The 24,450-nt window shown below is 40.0% G+C and overlaps 1 protein-coding gene across 1 annotated transcript in view; it reads right to left on the bottom strand.

Moving 5' to 3' along the window:
• Window positions 1–24,450, bottom strand: part of usp43b (ubiquitin specific peptidase 43b) — a gene marked incomplete at both ends in the record, with an annotated part of 94,642 nt that overhangs the window by 13,527 nt on the left and 56,665 nt on the right. Inside the window, 4 exons of the mRNA XM_079252678.1 lie at window positions 1,192–1,295; window positions 10,927–11,038; window positions 15,314–15,476; window positions 23,891–24,035. Of these exons, the coding sequence (XP_079108804.1) occupies window positions 1,192–1,295; window positions 10,927–11,038; window positions 15,314–15,476; window positions 23,891–24,035 (524 nt within the window). The remainder of the gene's footprint in view (window positions 1–1,191; window positions 1,296–10,926; window positions 11,039–15,313; window positions 15,477–23,890; window positions 24,036–24,450) is intronic.

Below are 24,450 nucleotides of genomic sequence, written 5' to 3'. Positions count from 1 at the left end.
CGAAACTGCTGCACCTACATGTCGTGCCCCAGATGTAAAAGTTGTATAGTGTGGATTCTCAGACTCGAGACGCTGATGGGAAGCAGCGGCTCTAAAAATGCACATGATAGGTGTCACTGTGTCATCGAATAAGTCTGGGACGCAGGGTTTAAGGTCTAAGGTCAGAAAGTTACGCAGTGCATCTTTAAAATGGACAATTTCAGTATGTTTGCTTCTTTAGAAGATGCTGTGTTTAGAAGAGGCAGCCTGCATGTTAATCAGACTGGAGGATTTTTGATGTTTTAAAAATAACTTCACGTGAGTGGTTCCCAAGTCCGGTCCAGGAAACCATCCTGCAGCTTTTAGATGCAACTCTTCTCCAACACACCTGAATCAAACGGCTGAATTCCCTCATCTGCACGTCATCCAGCTCTGCAGAGGCCTGGTAGCGACACATTATTTTGATTCAGGTGTGATGGGCAAGCGCTACATCTAAAAGTTGCAGGATGGTGGATCAAGGATCGGACTTGGGCACCCCTGTTTTACGTTGATGCCTTACAGTGAGTTTGTTGTACTTGTGCTCAAAGAATTCTTGGACTTCATGGTTTATGTCATGTCTTAATTTGTAGTAAATATTACAAACAAATATTATGTACATAGAAACTTATCTGTCTGAAATTTCTACAAGAAACCTAATAAAGCTCTAATAGACACATCTAAAACAAAGAGGCTGCATGTGCTCCATAGTTGAAAAAAAAAAACCCCATAAATAAAAATCTTTAAAACAAAGAAAATACAAATCTTATTTCCATTTTTCAAGAACAAGAAATGAAGGAATCATAAAACTACAAGAAGTTGTATATCTACTGCAGAAAACTGTCAACAAGCATCAGTGGGATACTATTCTTGCAAATGCATGAATATCTTTTCATTTTAATTTAGAAGAGGAGGCTTTGCGCTGATGGGTGCTCCTCCAAAGCTGCAGATGATTTACAATTCAACAGGAAGTGCAATCAACACCCAAAGCTTAAGAACTGGTAATTATATACTGCTCAGATCAGCTCTGGTAGTGGAAGGAAAAATCATTTATCACATGAGGCACATAACAGCGGGTCTCACTTCATCAGTGTGTTTGGAGGCTGCAAAATCAGTGTGTGTGTGGTTTTAGTGCCCTTTCAAACAATCTTTTTTGGTGTATTGTGACTCCCTCACCTGTCGACAGCAGGGTGGTAGAGTGGCCGACCATCCTGAGGCGACAAGTAGCTGTAAAACGCCGATCCTCCCACCACACGGATGTTAAAAAGCACTCTTGTATTCTGAAAGAGAGGTACAAAACCACATGAATGGAAGAATTTTGATGCTTTTTATATAAAAAAGATAAATGAGAACTTTTCAAACCTTTTTTTTTTTTTTTTTTACCGAAGCACCAGATTCATAAATGCAGATGTATTTTAAGGTGAATTATGTTGGACCCGCAGATGAGAACGGTTTGCTGAATCTGAAGATGGTGCTACTCCAAGATTCAGCCACTTCACTGGGCTGCTTGACTTAAATGTCAACTGCGGTTTTTCCACGCAGACTTCAACCAATTACAGACATAAGGATTTTTTAAATCTGAAGAGCTTTATCTGCTAGTGAACCCACACATGGAGATAAAAAATCTGGAATTATATAGCTGAGTGGTGTAACTTCCTTTGTTCAAGCTCTGAAGATTCTTTTTGTTTTCATTTCTGTCTGCTGCTTAGAAAAAAGGCAATGTAAGAGGACAAGTATGATGCAAAATAAGCTGTTGTTGTTTTCTTAGTCAGGCTTACAGTGAGTTCCAGTGAAAGACTGGTTTACATGTGCAGACCACCCAGGGAGTCTTTCCCACTCATTCATGCATCGGACAGTTTGAACTACAGCTCCCTCCACATGTTGTAATGATGTGGTTAGGCTTTTCATAAAATATAACATATTGCAATCTAAACAGCTGGCTTCAAATTCACCTACAAGTCTTCAAAAGTAGCATAATCTTTGCCGCATTTATTGCCATTTTTCATAAAGTTTTGTATTAAAATTTGGGTAAAAGCTGATCTTAATGTGCTCCAAGTTGGTCACATCCCACAAAAATGTGTTATTTATTACTCAGCCAGACATGAATGATTAAAACTATCAGTTACAAAAATGATAGCCTTCTAAATGATAAGAAAATGAGCCGTTTTCTCTGCTCTGAGATGATGATTGGTAGATTTGTTGGAGAGCTGAGCAAGTTTTAAAAAAGCCAAACTGCTCCAATCTTAAGATCACATACACACACATCAGACGTGAAATGTTTCAGTCTTTCATCTGTGAATTAAGTTGTCAAAAATTGTGCAACTTATTTTTGTCAAAGCCCAAATATTCAATCATTGTGCAAAATAGGCACAGAGGGAGAACTCAATCCAGCTGGTAAAGTTGTGTATCTGTTTGCCCCAGCTGTCTCGGAGGTTTGAAAGGCAGTCGGTGAAAAATGTGGCAACAGTTGGAGGTAATCACCTCTCTACGACTATGGCTCTGCACAAATCCAGCTGAACAACAGGTACGCAGCCCTCTAAACCCCACAGTGTTGCTGACTCTTCACAAAGTTAATCCATGGTGTGTAGCAACTTCAGTAAGTACACGCACACACGGTCCTTTAATAACACCGGGACAACTTGTTAAACACTGCCCTACAATCCACAGAAAATAAATCAGATTTTCTGAACTCTTACTGCCAGTTGTGGACCCATGTTTCAACTTTACCCTTCAAAAAGTAAATCTGATTTGATTTTAATGTCACCATTCATCTGCATTTATAGTAAACAGAACAAGTTTTGCCAACTTCAGCATCCATTAAAGATCTATATGATTATGGCTGAGCACTTAGCTAGCTAGCTGACTGTCAGATACAGAGCTAGATAGCATGGTGGCTAATTTAATGTTAATACATATAGCCAATTTTTTACATTACAGTGTTCGAAACAGTTTAATTAAAACAATTTTTAGAGATAATATTTCCAACTTGTAATAAACACAATGAAAAAGATTAATACAATCTTTTACTTTGAAGTAACTCTGCTACACAAAGCTAATGTTAGCTTAGTTAAACAGCAAAATAATTAACAGCTAACAAGTAAATGTGCTGATTAAAGTATGTAGTTCAGGCAGATGAGTCACGAGTGAGACACCAAAAGCACATTACAGGATGTGAGAAAAAGCCAGTAATTTTTGGAAGAAATATGAAGATGTGAGCAATTGAGGTCTGGCTAGCATCCATGTAAAACCAACTGAAGTCTCCTGGCCCTGTGCTGCATGTCTTAGAACAAGGAAAAATCATTTGTTGCTTTAGCGAGATCATTATCAAGCAGTTATTGTTGTAACACAGACTGGCCCATAACACACATCATCTTGGCTATATGTCTCATTCAACCAGCACAACAATTGTTTAAGTACATAAAGTTGTAGGAGTAGCTTAGAGACCCATGTATGCAGTGGTATAGTAAGGTTTGTTTTTAATTGCAAAAATTAATGGTTACCATTTTATTGTGTATTTTAGATTTGTTTTCAGTTTCGTTTATGTATTTCCTCAGAAATTATTGCAAGACTGTATGCATTCCCAAGCTGCACCATACAAGTGACGAGTGGAGGCAGTGTAGAGACCAGTATGACCATATGTGAGGTCAGAGGGTCAACAGTAGTAAAAATAACAGGAAGTTTCACAGACAAAACACATTGAGCTTGATTTCAGGGCCTCACACATGTACAATACCACTGCTAAATTTTTTCTGCACTGATCTCAAAATTTGTTGTTGCCATGTTTATCATTATGTTTTTTAATTCGGTCCTACAAGGGCTGCAATCCAGCAGGTTTTTGACGCATTCCAGCTTCAACACACCTGAATCAAATTAAATAGATCGTATAGCCTATCGGGTTCTGCACAAAGACTCAGCTGTGTTGGAGCAAAAATACATGGAAAACCTGCTGGACTGCGGCCCTTGTAGGACCAAATTTAGGGCTTTTCGACCGAGCTGGTTCCAGAGCTCATTGGGAGCCAGAGCCAGACGTAGCACCGGTTCTTTGACTTTTGACGGCCTCAGCCCCGGCTCCTGGTTCTCAAAATCAGTTCTATCCTGACATCAGCTCTTTGCTGGGCCAGAGTTGAGAACCACGTCACGTTGTGTGTGTTGGCAGTTGGGGACAGGGTTACCTGGCCAAAATATGAGTATGGAAATTTGGATCAACATCTTCATACCAGCTAACAAAATTGACTACAAAAAAAAAGGAGAATTGGTCTGAGGAGGTTTTCCTGGCTCTATGGTTGTCGCAGGGATCCAAGGTAAATTGGATGGTGTCATGATGTATTATTTTGTGTTTCTCCTTAGTTCTGGTTTCCTGTTTTGGTTTGTAGTTTTCCTTTGTTCTCTGATGTCTAGGTTCCTGTTCATTAGTTTCACCTGGTTTGATTTTCTGATTAGTTTCACCTGTGTCTTGTTGTGTTCTGTGTATTTATACCCCTCAGTTTTTGTCTTGAGTTGCTGGTTCATTTTGTTAGTTTTGCCCTTGCTTATGTTCATGGCATTAAATTATGTCTGATTTCTGCATCCTGGCTTCCCGACTCCTGCATTTGGGTCCACATCCCACCGCCACCTTGATAGATGGGGCAAATCAGACAAAGGCTGGGCTTGAGCAGCTACAACAAGAGATGGCTCCGACTACTGGTCAACAAATTAGTTTAACAATTTTTACAGGAAATTTCTGGGCACCAGGAAATGGAGCTGGGATGGAACAGCAACAAACGACCCAAAAGAACCTAACATTTCCAGATCCCGAATTCTGTTCTTGGTGACTGACCGGCAATGACGCAGCACTGACCAGACTCTTTTGGTCGAAACCAAAACTGGTTCTGTGCTAGCACTAGAGCTGAGCCACCTAAGCACTGGCACTAGCAACACCGTTTCTTCTTTGGCCGAGAAGCCCAAGTACACCTGATTTACACCCTACAGAACCTTGGGTATTTTTAGCCAAAGTATCACAGTACAGATAGCTAAAAATGTTTTGCATAAATATGGCCCAAATGTGTATTTTCATTTGGCTCCAACTTGAGCTAACTGTGAGTGTGGCTGTTAAAACTCAGCTACATGACCACCACATGGCCCACAAGGACATTGCTATAAGATAGGCTGCACATAGTATGACCACAAAGTATTTGCTGTAACCCACATCCTGGTGAACAAGTGACATCCGGACCACATGTCACCAACAGGTGAGTTGCCATCATCCAAACCAGACTGGCAGCTGATATCTGGTCCACTTCTGGCCTAATTCACTCTTAAGCCTGTTACATACTCCATGAGAAGCGAGAACTTTTTTCTTGTTCTCAAGGCTCGGAGAAGAAAATGACGTAATTTTGTTCTCATGGACACGTTTGAAGACGGTTCTCGACACATCGGGCTGGCAGAACTTTTTTCTTGTGGGGCTGCGAGAAGTATCGTGTGATTGGTCGGACATTTGAGGTGGGCGTCGTTAAACACAGAAAAACCTGAAATGGAGTTGCTGCTTTTGCGTTTTTGCTGTTGAGGGTAAAACGGATTGTTTTGATAAAACAGCTGATCGAGGTGGTGAGAAAGTACGAACATTTTTACATGTTGCATTAAAACTCTCGGACCCAGCCGCGTGCACGACCCGCCCTGCCGCGGACGAAGCTGCTTGTTAAATATGAAACAAGAAAAGCACTCGGAGAGCGGAAACCTCCGCCAAGCACAATGTTAAAGAGTCCTTTTAAAACATTCCTGGATCCAAACGGTGATCCGGATCACCACCAAAATTTATTTAGTTTTTCATTTTTACATTTCCAAAAACTCTTGAAATATTTATAAAAATCCGTCCGTAACCTTTAAAGTTATCTTGAGCAAAAAGACGCCGGGAAAAACATAACCTCCTCAGCGGAGGTAACAACCGGGTTCATTGCACATAAAAGCAGACATCGCCCCCCGCAGTGATCCCTGCAGACGTGCTTCTTGTGGAGTATGTATGGACCTGACGAAAAAGATTTTTTTCTTGTTCTTGCAGCGCCGAGAAGCAAGAACTCAGTTCTTACTTCTCGTGGAGTATGTAACTAGCTTTATCTTTCATACCCTCATTGAGCCATCAGTGTCAAAGTGGGCTTGATTTGGCTCAGACAGGTCTGCTGTTTCAGATATAAGCAGACATTTTTGTAAAGTAATGTAAGGCACATCAAGTTACCAATTTCTGAGAAAAGACAGGAAAGTTAAACAGCTCAATTTTGTAGAGTAAATATAAATAACATTTTGGATGACAAAGATAAGTGGATTTAGGATTCTCCCATTTTTTTTTTTTTGCAGTGGCTGCAAATTCCAGTTTTAATAAAATATAAATCTACAGTAGAATCCTATTTATCCATGTCTACAACTTGTTGGACTTGTAATTGCACTGGATCTTGTGATGCATCAGTCTGAAAAGGCTCAAAATGAGCTAACTCAAAAACTAAACTAAACAGACTAAATAAGCCCCCATTATACAGTTATGCCCTTTCAACAATGAATAAAATAATATTCCAGGAAAAAAATTACAGCAAAACTCCATCTAACAAAAAAAGTGCCAACTTGCTGAGTGTGCAGCTTCATAGTGCTGTGTGGTGTCATATTATTAGGCCTGCTTCAGTGAGAATCATTTGAACCATATGAAGTCATTTGCTAAGCGATGTCATTGGCAGGAAAAATGGTTTTCAAACGTCACATTTCAAGTTTAAAGCTGCGTCTTTGGTGAAGCTAAAATTAGGCGAAAGTGGAAAACTCATCTCGTGAGTAATTTGTTGATGCAAGAAAAGTACAGAGAGAGTTGAGATGAAAGGTTCGGAGTCAACATCTGCTCTGAGCAGTACGCCCGTCTTGGTGGAGGTGGGCGCCATAAAACTGATTATACTGTACAGGATTGGTTTTAATTAAATGGCTGACAGCATGGGGCATAAAGAAGACTAGAGATCTCTAACTGAGTGGGTGAAAGTGGTGCACCTGCCTCTTCTCTTCCTCTATCTCTTCTCAAAGAACACAAGGTAATTTGCAGCGAGCACTTTAATTGTTCACACCGTGCCCCGCATGGCTGTTTAGTGCATCCAAGTTTCACCTGGTTCCTTGCAGAGAAGGATGCACAATCAAAAACTCTTGTTTGGGAGCATGATTAACAACACGCTACGGCACATAATCATGCTGAAACACAGGAGTATGTTCAGCAAGCAACCAAAAACAAGCAAGAAAATGGTCCGTTTGCTTTTCAGAGAATATTGATTTGACTGGAAGAAAGGCTGAGGTGCATCTAAACAAGCTACAGGACGCAGTATGTATTTGTATCTCTACCAACACTGGAAACATAAACAAACCAACTAATCTATGTTGTTAACCAAGAATAGGAGACTGATGGGCCAACAAAACTGCCTGATCAAACGCCATTAATATGCATCAGTGCCTGTCGCAGTAATATATATGCAAATATAATATAATGCAAATGAGGAGGATGAAAACAGTTTCCAAAAGTTGTTAAAGTTAGAATCCAGTTCGTAGATGTTTGACCACATCAATCAAGGTTAAATTTAAATCAAATATGACATTTGAATAGATTAAAAAAAGATTTTATCTGTGATTAGGAGTGATTAAAACTGAGGTGGAATAGCCATTAAAATAATAGTAAGATATTAGGGCTGCACAACGTATAGATAACTTATCAATATTATAATATCAATATGTGCAAAAAACCCCAAAACAAAAATACTTATGGAGGGGTGCAGAAGTGAAAAGTGTCTTTATTGATGCATCTGAGATAAGGGTCAAATATTCAACTATTTTGACACACTTACTGGTCACTTTATTAGGTACATCTGTCTAACAGCTTAACACAAATAGCTAATCAGCCAATCACATGTCAGCAGCTCAACACATTCAGAAATGCACACACAAGAGTTTAAAGAGAATGGATCTGAAAATATCCACCAAGAAGCACGTTTGGACCAAAATGTAGTTTTAATGTCAGAGAAGAATGGACAGACTGGTTGGGAGTGATAGAAAGGCAACAGGAGGTTAAAAAAACACTGGTTCCAACCATGATATGCAGAATATCATCTCTCAACACACAACACGTCCAGGCTTGAAGCAGATGGTCTCCAGCAGCAGAAGACCACACCAGGTCAGCTGCAAACAGGAAGCTGAGGCTACATTTCACACACACTCACCAGAACGGGACAATAGAAGATGGAGAAACTGGTCTATTGAGTCTCCAGACCATTTCAGCTCCACATTCATATGGTAGGGTCAGAGTTTGGTGGAAACATCATGAAAACATGGATCCATCCTGCCTTGTATCAAGAGCTTAGGCTGCTGGTTGTGTAATGGTGTGTAGGGAATATTTTCTTGGCACACTTAATCATTGTTGTGGCCCTAGGCCTGCTGGCCTTCATGTAAATAGACTGTGCCAGCGCTCGCAGGTGATTGGCTGCTGATCCTGTGCCTGTGATTCTCGCCACCTGTGTCATCCTTCCTCCAGGATTGGTTGCCTGCAGCTCCATCTCTTTCATGATTGGCCAGACATGATAACTGCTGGCGATATAAGCATCCGATCACCTTCATTTAAGGCAACTGTCAGACTGTAGAGTAACAGAATTTTTTTTTCTTTCGGTTATTTGCCTCGTTGGCTATTTTGGTTTATTTGCTCCTTTAACAAGAAGATTTAAGTTGTGCCTTTGTTTCATTTGTTAAAATATAGAAATAAATTAGATTAATGTTTTATTATTTATGCAGTCTGTGAATTAATCACTGTAATTGTTACTGTCTCTAATAGTTTCCATTGCCACCTCCTTTCCCCCGAAGATGACTCAGCAGTTGTAACAGTCACCTTAGTACCAACGGAGCATCATTTTAACACCAGCCTACCTGAGTATTACTGCTGATAATGTCCATCCCTTTATCACCACAGTGTAGCATCTTCTGATGGAAACTTCCAGCAGGATGATGCACCATGTCACAAAGCTCACATCATCTCCACCATGACGATGAGTTCACTGTCCTCCAACGGCCTCCACAGTCACCAGATCTCAGTCCAACAGAGCAGCTTTGGGATGTGGTGGAACGGGAGGTTCTCATCGTGGATGTGCAGCAACTGTTTCTTGCAATCATATCAATATGGAACCAAATCTCTGAGGAATTGGGTTTGTGCAGATGATGCGGTTTGTAATCTACCAACGGTAGATTGAACAATTTGCAGCAGAGTGTGAAGAGGCTGAGATGAGAATCAGCACCTCCAAACCTGAGACAATAGTCTCATTCGGACAGAGACGTTCTAAGAACTGCGTTCTGAGAACTAATAGCGTTCTAAGAACTGTCCTTCGCCAGAGAACCGTGTCACTTTGCATTTGGACATGAGTCGGAGACCCGATCGCTACCGATCTGACGCAACCATCTGCGACAGTGACGTGTTATTTTAGCGCCACTCAGCAACAAAACAAACCGCGAAGAGGAAAACACCACAAAGGAGCAAAAATGGAGAGCGACAAGGCCATCGTGTTCTTTGTGTGCTTTCGAACCCCCTCTGGATTTCCTCGGCTGAAAAAACGGCCAGCAGGGCTCTGACTTCGTCGTCCGTCCACTTATCAGCTGCGTTCTCCATGCTTCCGTAAACAGTGGTTTTTAAAAATGGCGGGGTCTGACGATGCGGAAATTAAGTAGCGGCGCTCAGCGCGAGGGCGTAGCTATCACCTACGTCAGCCTGCTTCGTCACATGCGTTCCTACAGAACTAAAGAAAGACCCGGAAGTTGAGTAGGCGCTGAAATGGTTATAGGAACTCAGGGGCATGGTCCCTAAGTTCCGATCTGTCCGAATGCGCCAAAGAACTGAAAAGGTTACAGGAACGTCAAATGGTTCCTACAGTGGGAAAGAGGCTATTGGTACTCAACCGGAAAAGGGTGGAGTGTCCGCTCTGTTTCGGGAACGGGGTCCTAGAAGTGGAGGAGTTCACGTATCTTGCGGAATTGTTCACGAGTGAGGGAAGGATGGAGCGTGAGATGGACAGGTGGATCGGTGCGGCGTCTGCAGTATTGCGGACTCTGCGCCGGTCTGTCGTGGTGAAGAAGGAGCTGAGCTAGAAGGCAAAGCTCTAGATTTACCAGTTGATCTATGTTCCTACACTCACCTATGGTCGTGACCGAAAGAACGAGATCTCACATACAGGCGGTTGAAATGAGTTTCCTCTGTACGGTCTTCGTTAGAGATTGGGTGAGTAAAACAATAAGCTGGTATAACTGCCTTTTCCACACACTTAAAACATGAAACACACGGTTGCATATGTGTATTCCTGTCCACCGTGACCTGGCCAAGCTAGTTCACCCGACTCTGCTTTGGTAAGCCAGTGGGCGCGCTGAGCGGACGCCAGCATCTCTTTGCTTCCACCTCGTGCTTTTCCACCGCTGAAACTCTGTGTTATTGTGCGGACATGCTTTAGTCTGTCTCAAGCCAATAAACCTGCTCAGGAGCAGGTGCGCCAGCCGGCACAGCGGGAGGGAACTGTGTCTGAGCTTCGGCTGGTGCTCAAAACACACCCACACACACATGGACATTAAATATGAGTCTAACAAGCATCATGAAGCTAACATTGTTTGATACCTTGGTGCAGTTAGATTTCAGTCCCCACAAATGAATGGTTGATGCCACACTTTTGCTCTCCTGGCACGTCCCACCGCTTCAACTGGATGCCGTGAGTCTTGTTTTTCTTCCCACAGTTGGATGCACAGATAAATTTGTTTTTGTGTTAAAATGCGAGTAAATCATAACCAGCTCCTGATGCTGTGTGTTTTTTTGCCTTTTACTCAAAGGGCTTGAAGGAGAAATAAAAAAGAATCCCCTCGATTAAATCCATCATCTCATGATTATTAGCTGCCACCTACCTGGGGCTGGGCTCCATTGATCATCAGGTAATAAAGCTTGCTGAGGATGCTTTGCTGCAGTTGGTCCCAGGAAACAGACCGGTCCTCCCTCATTAGGAATGGAGGTCCAAACCTTAAACACACATAGAAAACAACTGTTTCAGAATAAAAGGTTTCCAACCACTCTTAGAAAAACCACCTAAATCCTGCCTGAACAGCTCACACATTTCATCCTCATGTATGTAATGATTTATCATCATTAGCTGCCCCTCAGCAGAATCTCATTATGCCACATCTGGAGAAGGACAGAGAGACAATAAGGAGTGAAAATAGCTGATGATGAGAGGGAAAAATCATCTTTGTGAGATGACAGATCACGTGATGTGACCATCATTTTACACATTTAATCTAGGGTAGCTGTCACTTGTGCTGATGACATTATTAGCGTGAGATGATGTGACTATACACATCTATAAAGTGACAAATGCACATAAAAACAAAACATTGTTGCATGAAAAGACATAAGAATAAAAATAAAACAGTTTCTTTCAATATAGTTTTTTTGTTTCTTGCAAAATAAATAAACAAATAAAAATAAAGAAAGACAATCATAGCATGGGTCTTTGTTCCACATACCAAAAGTGTTTGTTGTGTTTTTCGCTGTGAGTCAGTAAATGCAATGAACACAGTGTAAAGAAATACATAATCAATTTTAAAAGAGTTTGATGCTGTGTAAAATATAAATAAAAAACATAATGCAAAGAATTGCAAATCTCATGGAGCCATATCTTTTTTTCAGGACATAGTCAACACATCAGATGATCAAACCTCTTCAGCAAAGCTGTTTTGACAGATACAGTAGGTAGTAACACCTTTCCTTAAAAGAGATGTTATCTCGCAGATGTTGCTCTAAAGCATCCATGTTTCTGCAGCTTTGATGGAGCCTTCACAGATGTGGAAGCTGCCCACATCACTGCTGATCTGCTGATAACCAGCTGGATGGTTCTTTCTAGTCCACAGGACAAAGGGTCCATGGTTTTCAAGGAGAATTTAACATTTTGATCCACCACACGCGAATTTTCCACTTTGCCTCAGCCCATTTTAAATGATCTCTGGCCCAGAGAAGATTGAGGCATTTCTGGAGTGTGCTCACATAAAGCTCCTTTGCTTGGCAGAACCTTGTTGTACTTTAGTGATTTCTGGAATGTTCCTGAATTCATTGCAGTGATTTCCAGTAGAGAATCATGTTTTAACACTGTAAAAAATAAGCATACCATTCTGACCTGTCCCCTGCGTACAGGGATTCCTCCTCATTCTCTGAATCAGTAGATAATATTATTCATTGTAGATGCTGATTTTATGTTGTGAAACATTATAACACATTGGTGAGCATTTGTCTCTGAGATGCTTTTTTCACACCCAGTCATATTACTAACCTGTTGCCAATTAACCTAATTAGTTGTCAAGTGTTCCTCCAGTTTTCATGTGTCCCAGTTATTTTTCCAGCCTTTGGTTGCCCCTATTTCACCTTTTTTTTTTTTTTTTTAAATATGCACTGCTGCCATCAAATTCAAAATGAGCAAATATGTCTCAAGTAAAATGTTCTGATTTCAATGTCTGATACTTTAATTATGTTCTGGTTGGAATACAATACGATTTTCTGATACTTGTATATCATTATATTATGTTTTTATTCCTATTTTTCACAGGGTCCAAGCCTTTTTCAAAACTGGAGTTTTAACTAAACAGAAGATTAAAAAGAAAAGACGGAAGCAGCCAATGGTGGAAGTGGAAACTGACAGAGAAAGAAAATGAGCACCTCCATGAGATAAACAAATGCACCTTTAGAGGTTGGAATTTCTTTTAATTTTTCTCTCAGCGAGACACATTTGCAACTCCATATCTACATAAAAAGAAATGTGGATCAGGCAGTGAAATCTATCCTCCACTTCCTGGTGTGCAGTGTATTTATTCTCTACACACACATACACACACGCACACAGAAGAGGCATTAAGGTGCAGCTGAGGTGAAAAATCACAGATTCATTGTTGACTTTGACAAGATATGATGCAAGAACTGTGAACATTTGGGTTTCTGCACATAAAATACAGTTTCACAGTTCAAAGACATAAACAAACCCCAGTTCTTGCATTGGTTTTCTGAAATACCTGCCATGATATTTCACACAGAACCACTGTGAGAACCAGTAAGTGACTCCAATGTCATTTTCTTGGCACAGCTCGGTGCTCCAGCTGTCATCTGATGAGGGCGAGATGTGTGGGCGGTTTGAGCAATGACAGAGGCGTTTGAAGGAGAAACTGAGATACCGTGCCTTGTGGATGGGATCGGACTTTCTCACAGCAGTGTAGCACCTACGTATTGATCTTTCAGGACTCTGTCAGAGAGACGGGTGTCTGATGGAACTTTTCTGCCAGATGTCAGAGTCCTCAGCTGTTTGATTTGGAACTAATCTCACCAAGTCGCATCACAAAGTGAAATGTGAGGTTTTTTTTTTGTTTTTTTAAAGGGAGCCAACAAGACCTTGAGCGGCTCCTTCACAGGGAAAAATCCACAAAAGATGCAAACAGCTGTTTGGAGTTATTAGTTTTACAGTAGAGGTCTGAAAATGGGGTCTAAATATTCTACATTTCTTATTTATGTTCAGCCCTGCCTCAAATAAAGCAGAATGTAATTCATCTAAACTTATATTTGACTAAATCACTTCACATGCCCCTATAACAAATTTTTAAAAATGATGTCACATTAAAAATGGGCATAAAAACAATAAAAAGTCTCAGTTTTGATATTTAATATGTTTATTTGCCATATTTATCATTTTAAGAAAGTTTTAATGATTTGAAAAATCACTGAATTCTCTTCTTTTTGTAATTTGATACGGGAACCCCTTTGGGAAAAGGATTGTAGAAGAAAAGCTGCATAATATTTTTATTTTCAGCAAGTCTTACATGGTGAGCTTCAGAATAAACAAATAATAAGTGACGAATTTGACTAATTTAATACTGTAGTTTAAGTTTATCTGGATGCCGGACTTTTATCTTCCTGAAGAGAGGAGTAGTATTTAAATAAGCCTTGGGCTTCCTTCTGCTCCTTCTCAAACAAGGTATAATGTTACACAAATGTGCATCTTTGTTTTGTATTGTGTATGTATTTGAGATAAATAAAGAAAAAAACAAAACAAAACAAAAAAACAACTACAGACGAAGACAGAATCACCAATTTTGACTTAATATTCAATATTCAGGACGACATTAAAGAATAGAGAATATTTAATAATACAAGATAGATGCTTCGATGATTAGAAGGTAATAATAAATAAATAAGTCTTCTCGTTATCTTACAATTACCTCCTCGGACTAATAAAGTATTTTCTTTTATTAAAAAATCTCATAAGGTGGAAGTAATGATGGGCCATTATTGTTAAGCAGTCAAATGTTTGTATACCGTAGCTGTTTATTCAAAATAAATGTACGTGTTTATGTAAACTGACCAGTAGTCTGTATTACAGAATAACTATTACTTAATAATAATAATAATAATAATAATAATAATAATAATAATAATAACAACGATGGATCAGATTTCAACAACACTTCTCAAGGCCTTTACATTAAAACCGGTGTTCATCCACTACTCATCCTTACTGGTGATGGGAAACTACATGTTTAACCACAGCAGTTCTGGGGCAGACTGATAGAAATATGGAAGCGAATCCATGGCAACGGCCTCTCTGACCACCATCGAACATTTATGCACACTCATACACCAGCGATGGCGACACTGGAGGCAAGGAAGGTGAAGTGTCTGGCCCGTTGACACATTGACTGTGGGGAGCAGGACTCAAACCTTCCATTGATTGGATGACCTGCTCTACAACAGGAGCCACTGCTGCCCTAATGACGTACTTTTTGTACAGAGATGTTTTGTTCGACTTACCAATGGTATTGAGCAATGTCGGCATTAAAATGCAATATTGGAATTTATCAGTTTTTTTTTTTTCACTCTTCGCTTTTTTAATGACACAACTTTTACACAATATGCACGTATTATATATCAAACTCTTTAGCTAAGTTTCCTCCAAGTCAAAATGACAGGATATAACAGATGTCAAGCATAGTTTTCCAGATATTTTTGTTTGTTTGGTACTGCTCACTCCTAAAAACCTCAGTATCAGTTGCTGTCAGTGTTGGACATTAAGAATTGGACAAAATCAGCACATTGGATATAAGTAAAAAAGTCAACATCGAACACTCCTAATTGTTTGTGTTTTATCTAAAATTTCATATTTTATCTTTTACGTGGGCAGAATGGATAAAGACTAAGTACAGTCTGGTCAACAAACTGCTGCGTGTGTGAGGACAGGCTTGAACCGCTAGTTATCATAGTTACCTGACGGTCTGCTGGCCGGCTCCAGCAGCGTTGCACACCAGCAGCAGAATCTTGAGAGGAACTCCCTGGTTCAGGAACTCAGACGATAATGCTCCAGAAGTCGGTAACCTTTGACCCTCCGGACCAGTGGAATATGGAGACGACGGCAAGCTGTGATGGTACCCTGGATGACGGCGAACACAGGACAGAATCTGAGACAGGGGAGGAAAACGTTTCACATTTTCTCCCTGAACTGATTTCTTGATCTAAAAATATGATTATTGAACTTAACACCTCAGAGAAGGAGCGAGAAAAGAGGATTGAGACATCTAAAGTGGTGAGACAGCCTTCTATTTGAGGATCAGTGATTCAGTTGGGGGAGCAGATGGACCAATGGCTGCCTGCACTCGCAGCAGGAGGCATTATCTGATGCAGCTTCTGCTGCACATCCTGCCTTGGTGGGGCGCCAAGAAACGGCGTCTTTCCCTCTCTCTCTACGCCTTGTGTCTCTCACAGCACAGAGAAGTGTGACTGACTGAGCGAAATGCCGAGATTATAAGGTCCCCGCGAGACGTGACGTCAGCGAGGCCGCTTTCTCATCGCGCAGCTGACAATCTACGGACTTAACATGCGGGTCGGCTCTGCAGAAGTCTAAGGCGATAAATCACACGGCGAATTAGACTTGCAGACACAGACGAGAAACGTACTGATTGGCCGTGATGGCTGCGTCAAAACCACAAAGTTTCATCAAACACCTTGTTTCTACCAGACGGATGATTCATCACTGACGAAGAAAATGCCACCTCTTCCTCTCCTGTTGGCATACGTCTCCTTACCGCACAAATAAATGGTGAGAACATTAAGCAGCGGCTGCATGAAGGGCAAGATCGGTTTAAAACTAATCAGTCTACGTATAAACCACCGAAGCTTTAACATGAGGCTTCTGATTGCAGTGTCTCGACCTGGAGAATGAGAGTGTAATGATAAGTATGCAGAGCTTTTCATTTATTAATGTCGCTCTAATCAAGCAAAATGAGAAACCTTGCTTAATGACAGGCTTTAATTTACACGAGCAAAGACCTCCGACAGCTGTAGTACAGATTTATGTGGGAAATCTCTGTTTAAATTCCATGTGACACAGGTTAAGAAAAAAAAAAACAGCAGTGAAATGCAGGGGTCACCTCCTGGCCTGTCCCACTAAGATTTACACAGAGCTAGCTGAAGGGAGGGAGGGGGGGGGGCATACTGCTTACTGCACATTTAACACTAGTTTTTATGAGTAGCTGTCAAAAAATGAACTGTTTCTAGACAGTTTATCAAGGCTCCTGCCACTTCTCCCCTGCTTTCACTGATGAATAATGATCATCAAAGAATGAGTTGTGTGTGTGTGTGTGTGTGTGTGTGTGTGGTTAACACTATGGGAGCTCTGCAACAGAAAAACACACCAGCTACAGAAATATAGACTTTACACACACTTCAATAAAAGTTAACTTTGCTTAAGTACCTGTTGATCCCAATGTTTAGACTAATTCTTTGTAGCTGAATGACGCCTGTAAACGCACCATAAACAATCCTGCAGCACATTTCCAGTGATGTTGTCATGCTTTTTCCCAGCAGTACCTCAAGGCATCCTCCACTGCTGATTTGCTGAATGGTTCCACCTGAACTTCTCTCTGTTTGAGCAGCAAGCCCAGGACTGCTGATTGCCACATCGAGTTTCTCTGTTTGTCTCCAGCCTGTAAAACCAAACGGCTGTTCTGCCCCGACGTTTCCCTGATCTCTTCTCCTCGTCAGTCTTTGACCTTGGACTGCTTTTCGGATTTGGATCCTGGATCCTGGACTTACCCTTATTTGTCTCTGCTGAGAAGATTATTTTTTGTTCCTCTTGGACATTATTTCTCCCTGGAGTGTCATTCTCTATGTGCCACTCAATGCCCCCCCCCACCCTGTCATCTTCATTGTGGATAAACCAAAAGAAAAATTCTTGCTCTACTGGAATTGGCTTCCTGCTTCCCTGACTCCAGCATATGTCAAAATCTTAAACCTGATCCTGAGGTCGTCTAATTCTTTTGGGTCCTGTCTTCCGAGTCGTCACAGATATTGAGGGAAAAGTAAAAATTGAGCTCCAGTTACACAAGTCTTTATCTCAAAACACACCATCTGTTAAAGGGGTGCTATTATGGTATTTGGAGTTTTCTGAGCTTTCTACAGTGTTACAGTGTTAAATCCTCATCAGACATGTGAACGACACTGTTTTTTATCACCTAAACGCATGTTTGAGTTTGAGTTTGAGTTCCAGCACTCTCTCCGTTTGGTTTCCATGGTGACGGAAAACGTGTCGTTTTAGAGAGTTTTTTCTACTTGGAAATCCTTGTGACGTCCCGATGGATAAGGTTAGGTGATTGGTTACCTTCTACTGGTTAACAAGGGCATGTACAAATACATCAGGCGGGTGGAAAACGTGGGATAAAGTTATTTCCAACGATGGCTGGTGAGTTTACCAAAGAGAGACATCCTGCTGCATTCCTTGCTGTTTTCCACTTTGTTTTCAGGGTCTGATTCAGGTTCGAACGTGTAGGGCTGTATGCTATGTGTTGACAATGTATTTTGTTTTTTTTTATTGAGAACATATTCGCCTAATCCTTTCTTTTTATGAGATGTTACAATGACGGCGAAAGCAGGTGCGGTGCGCGCTCCCGATGTAGTGCAGTGGCGGGAGGCGGGGCTTAATGCGGAAGAGTCTCAATCCACTCGTTTTGCCCGCAGGCTGATCTGACAGCCTACGGAGAGAGTCGGTCTGAAGTAAATAAAGCGATTTGTGACAATAACTCCATCAATCCCATCCCTTCTGGGCTCAGAAATAAAAATAAATTAGCCTGAAATGCACATAATAGTTCCACTTTAAATTAAAATACACCTATGGCTGAGAATATTATGCATAATAAAATACATTCAAGCTAACTACAAACTTTGTATGTTCGTGCAACTTCTCTCCAACGTTTACTATTGAACTAATGATGTATAATCTAATCTTCCAAATTGCTATATTGTCCATTTTTAATCTTTTTACTCTAATTGGGCAAAGCAGTGAAGCTGCTGTGGCTTGATTTGGTATAATCAAAGCTTCATTCATAATGTGTCCAGTAATGCAGAAGGCCGGTAACAAATTTGAGTAATATTACTGTAAGTTGGTCAAAGATGAGAGCCGATCCAAATTGTCTGCATAGATAAACTGGAAGGTTTCTGGATTTTGTTCACACAACAAAAAAAAAAATCCGCAACCAGATTAGATTTCAGCTTTTTCATTGGACATATTTAGCGTGACCTGAAAGTTATCTTCATGAACACTGACTAATCTTCCAAAATATTATAATCCTGGTAAATATGTAGAGGTGCAGTATTTGACTTTTTTAAAAATTTTTTTATTTCGCTCAATGCAAATTGATTTTCTATGTTCTTGAGTTCTTTGTGTTTCCACCTGCATTTGGAGATCACGAGTTTCATAGTTTAAACTGTAATTGGTCGACAATTTACACCTCAGTTGGCACCTCAGTTGTCTTTATCATGAGCAGTGCGTGCGCTGTGAACTGAAGTAAAAACTGAATTGTTTGATTTTTAAAAAAAACAAAACAAAACAAACAAAATAAAAACATTGTGATAGCCAAAATCTGTTTTACCTTTTGGATCTTGCAGAAAGCAGATTCCAGGACGCTGACCTATGCTGATTAAAAACAGGATCCTTCCTGAAACGCTCAAAGGCGCATGGCTCAAGCTGTGGGCTGCAATGCAGGATCTCACGCAGCTACAGAAAAAAACTCCAGTCTATTAACGTGGTGGTCAAAACCATCAGAGTATACACACACACACACACACACACACACACACACACACACACACACACACACACACACACACACACACACACACACCACGTTGCAGTCTGAAGCCAGCAGAAAATGCAGCTTGAATGAGTAAATAGTGTGAAGTGGTGTAAATGAGCGTCAAGTATGCAGCAAGAATAGAAAAGCACTACATAAAATGCAGTAACTATTTAATATTATCAGTATTTGTACAAAATGTGTTTGCCATTTTTTCCTAAATACCAGAATCTGTGGGTAGTTGTGTGTTTCAACCAGGCCATCAGACGTAGATCTACCAACCTGCAAAATCCTGCACTGACCCGAACAACATAATGGATTCATGCATCTTTTTCCTGCATAATCATTACAAATATCATGCTATTGACAGGAAGATAAGAGATATGTTATTACTGAATGATGAGGATAGGGGTGGGATGAAATAAGTTTTTACTTTCTCCCACTCATATAAAAAGATAATATAGTTGTCATTTATATCAATATTTGCTTTATAAAAGCACTAGTTTTTGTCTGTTAATACTGTATAACTATTATGTGCCTTTACATGTTTGAAATAAATTCAAATTCAACTATTTATTTTTATGCTTTTTCAGTGGAAAAATGTTTGTGCAATCCAAACTGCAGGGAGAGGCTCGATATCAACCAAAACAACTGGACCAGACTTCCTGTTCATTTCAGACTCTGATCAAACCTGCTGCTGACGTACGTAGTAGTCCACATACTCATGATATATAACGTCTAAGACCAACTATAGACCTGACGGAACTTCATACATGCAGCTGAGCTACAACCAGGATGTCTCTTACCCCAACAATTTCAGGGAAAAAAATTATGTGCAAAATTTACATGAATTATTTAAAGAAACCCCCTGCTTGACTTTGATATTAACGTCTACAGAGACAGCGAACAAATAAGCTGTGAGCTCATCTCCACAGCTCTGGATATGTCCTGTCCATCCAGGTACGGTAAGAGGCCATGACCCGATCCAGCTTGTTTACAGCAGGCTCGTGGCATACATGGCAGGAGGGGGGGGGGGGGGGGGGGGGCAATATCTGCAGCTCAGCTGGCTATTTCGAACACAGCATGGAAGATCCAACATCCTCAAGCGACGATGCAGTCACAAGCTAATACAAGTATTCTGCAAAAACAGCTGCATTACAAAAGACAACAGAAAACAATCCCAGTAATGATGAGCAATTAAAAATGCTAAGATCTGATATGATTTTATAAGAAGTGATAGGAAAGAGACCAAAATCTATAGATTTTAGTGAGCAGAGGAAACATTATATATGCAGGGATGAAAAGATGATGTAAGAGACTCATTTGAAAACTGCAGCAGGGAAGAAAAGATCATACCGTCACTGGTTCGCCTTTGGCTTAATCCAAGGGTATGTCTCTTTTTTCTATTTTATCATTCACAACAGCTCTTTACCTCATGCTGTCTCTAGCAACCTTTCACATCTGGAGGCTTTAAATCCAACTTATGACCGTGCCTCAGTGTTACCTTTAAATACTGAAAGTCGACCAATCCGGAGTGTGTAACAGAGAAATTGCCCATAAAGAAGTAGTGTGGCGTAATAAAACAGAGTTAGAGTTCTTATTCTTCTCTTGCACACAGAGATGTGCATTTGTAAGGAGCTACTCTGCAGACTCGAGACTTATTGTACTGTCTGCTTGGATTCAGTGTCCAAGGACATCCGCTACTGTGATAACCTTTCCTTTACATTACTAATGCACATAAAACTCTACTTTTATTCGTCAGTAGGACCTAGTGAGGAGATTTCAAGTTTCTTTTAAGTATTTATGAGTAACCTATAAACGGTTTTTGAAGGGCTATGCATTCAATATTTAGGTTCCATGAAAAGAACAGATTTTTATGTGAAATGGCAGCCAAGTTTGAACTGAAATATGAAGCAATTCTCCTCCTATTACAGCTTGATTTTACTGCATTTAAAAAAAATCTCTACAGTGAAATGGTTGCAAATGTGTTTTATTTGCAGCCATCATTCATAACCACCAGTCAAATGTTAATGTTAGAGATGAAGCTACAGCAGTAGAGAGAATGAAACAACAATAGACAGATAACTGCAATCTGAGAGTCAAGCCCAGAAGAAAAATAAACTTGGTTCTCTATTGATTCTGTGTTTTTACAGCTTGAAGCAGAAATTTAAGAGCAACCACCTTAGGAGGATGTTGCTACATAGTTAGTGCTGTCATTGGTTGATGTCAGCCCGCTGAAATAATAATAAGAAAATACTGGCAGAGATGCAGTGTTTCTCCAGAAAAATACACCACCATTAAAACAAGGGGTAAATTATGATAAATATATCTATTTTTTTTCTGTGCACAAGAGCAAATGTTTAGGTGAGGGTTCCCTGGATCCAGTCTCAGTGGAATTATGGAGCCTTCTCATCTTCATATTCAAGAAAATTTAAGTTCAAATTATTGTCATTCATTTATTTTCTATTAGTCCAACTCAGCGTTGCAGGGGGCTGGAACCTTTAACAAAGCAAAGAGCAGCAAAGAAGTTTTGTTTCACTGATGACAAAAATGTAATTTTACTTTTGTTCTTACGGTCAAGAAGTTGTATTTTTTAACTTAAGTAAAGAAGTTGAATTAGTACTATCAGCAAAAGTATTTTTTCACACAAGTACAGTTGTGCTCATATGTATTCATCCCCTTTCATTAAAGAAAAGGCTGAATTTACAACAGTCACTCAAATAACTGGAGACTTAAAAAAGGAACAATAACTCAAAATTTGCACAAATATAATTTAGTAATATAAGACACTGTTTTTTCACTTAATTGAGTTAAAGGAAGAAAAAGACAAACAAACAAACAAATTGGTCCGGGACAAATTAGAGCACTTTTCTGTTGAACAGTGGGACAAAATATCTGTCAACAGGTGCAGAAGTCTGACTGAGAGGAACAGAAAACACCTGACTGTAGCGGAAACAATAAAGTTAAACAAAATATTAGTTTATGAGTGATGTAATATGTAATAAATTATCTTATTTGTTTGCTTTAAAAAAATAATTCTGTTGAACCAGAATTAGAAAATAATGTAATGATTTTCATAAAATTTTAATTATCACTTTAGTCAATTTCAGCTTATTTTAGAGGCCGCTGTTTTTTTCCTTCATTAATGAAAGGATATGAATAATTATGAGCACCACTGTAACTGTACTTCTACTTCAGTACAGGATGTCAGTACTGTTGCCACATCTGGACATGACTGAACATAACATAACTAAATGCAGCTGTTCTTTCATTTATTCTTAAAGAAAAAAATTAGTACATTTTTTCTAATCATTTTGGTGTGTGCTAGTCTGAGCTGGGTTTGCTGTGTGTGCTACCTGTGTGCTAGCCTGAGCTCTAAGTTTATTTATGTGCTCCAAGAGGCTGACCCTGCACAGGAGGGGATGTGCAGATAAGTAAGTGGGTCACTCTATTGCTGTACACCAGGAAACTTTGAATAAAGGTGAAATTTCATGGTAGCAAAAGGAAGCTGGTATTATTCTCCTATTTTAAATCAAAGTATGATTCAGAGACTTAATTATTAGCTCAGAAAACTGTACCAGTCTGAAATACTTTTGCATGAGTGATTTTTAAAAAATATTTTAAAAAGGCAAGCAGATATTTATAACAGGTATCTAAATTCCATGTGCTAAAGCTGCATTGATACTATCTGATGCAACCACGCTGAAATGTGGGAAAGCTTGAAGGACAAGTTGTGAATTTTGCAAAAATTTTTGTTAAGTGAATATTACCCAAGATTTGTTTAATTTGCAATCATAATTTTATGAAGCTGATGTATCTTTAAAATTCAGATCAGTAAAGAGGTGCCTGGTGGAACAGATACACTTCCACATTCATCAATGCTTGTTTTTTCCTCTTTTGGGGATTCTATTGAGAATATATTCAACATGCAATACATGCTAGATTTCCTTTATGCAGGATCACTGTGATTTTTCACTCTGAAAAAACAAACAACTACAAAAAAATAAAAACAAAACAAAACACAAAACTCCAGAAAAAAAATGCAGGTGGCCGGATTCAACTTGTGCTGGCACAGATGGAGGGTTAAATCTGCTGTGGCTGCTCGGTTAACGTGCTGCGTTCGCTTCACAGCAAACATCCTGCAATTTCCTTATAAGATGAAACATGTATTCTCACAGGGAGAAAATGCCACTGTGACTGACAGGAAAATCCGCTGTGCACACAAGAGTGTTGAAAGCTGATAAAGAGTCGCTGTATCTTGCAGATGAAGCCATGGAGAAGCCAGGGGAGCTTGTCAGGCAGCAGTGAAGAAATAAGGGGTCACTATGCACTGAAGTACTTCTGAGTGCACATTTTACATCAGTGGCTGAGAAAAGATGAAGACATAAATCTGATAGCACAAGAGAAACCTGCAAAGAGGGGATGTAATTCACAGAGTTCTTTGCAGTAATATACTTTTTAATGTGCTCCCCGAGGACCTCATGCAGGTAGGTGCTATCCTTCAGGGTTTCATTAAGCAAACTAAATTAATAAAATGGGTTTATTTGCTTACAGATCTGCACGCGCATCTACTTTAAAGAAGTAAAAAAAAAATACAAATGTAGCACCACAAACTGCTTGTAATACTCAGATAATGTATGCTTTGTGTTGTGGTTAAAAATAAAACAATATGCATATGAATGAAGATAAAAAGGACTTCAGTTTCAGTCCTCAGTGGTACCTGAGATCCGAGCAGAGCCTCCTCTGATGTAAAGTGGTGGAGCCTGAAAAGCGTAGATGACATCATTCTCGGCTATGCTAGTTAAATTGTCATCGTCAAAGAAGGAGCGCTGGAACCCGGTGGAGTAAATCTCTGTCAGGATTACCTGCGTATCAACAGATGCAAACACACAAAACACAATTTAGTTTATTAAAGTGGTGCCATTGTACATTAAATTATCCAACCATCAAGAGCTCAATTCAGGCCTTTCCAAAAACTCGACCCTACACATGTTGGTTTCGGTTGCTGTCCCTTTATTTGCACGTGGGAATATAGTTGCCAGCTTTCGGATGCACCGGATGTGACACAGCTAAAAGTCTCCATGGTGCCAAGTCAACATTTTGAAAGAGCAGCAAGATGATTTATTTCTCCCCACGGAACACTTTTTGCAGCATCAGGTTTACAGCTCCTTGTGACAGAAAAACTCTCTAATTAATTAGTCTGTAAAGAAATATCCTCCATGATGAACTGAAGGCCTTACGCTACCTCAACAAGCCAGCATTGAAGCTCACTCAGCAGTG

This window comes from Telmatherina bonti (genome assembly GCF_933228915.1).
Source record: "Telmatherina bonti genome assembly, chromosome: 14".
In the NCBI taxonomy this organism is placed as follows: domain Eukaryota; kingdom Metazoa; phylum Chordata; class Actinopteri; order Atheriniformes; family Telmatherinidae; genus Telmatherina; species Telmatherina bonti.
Note: the sequence above shows the minus strand (reverse complement) of the source record. Positions and strands in the feature narration are given on the sequence as shown.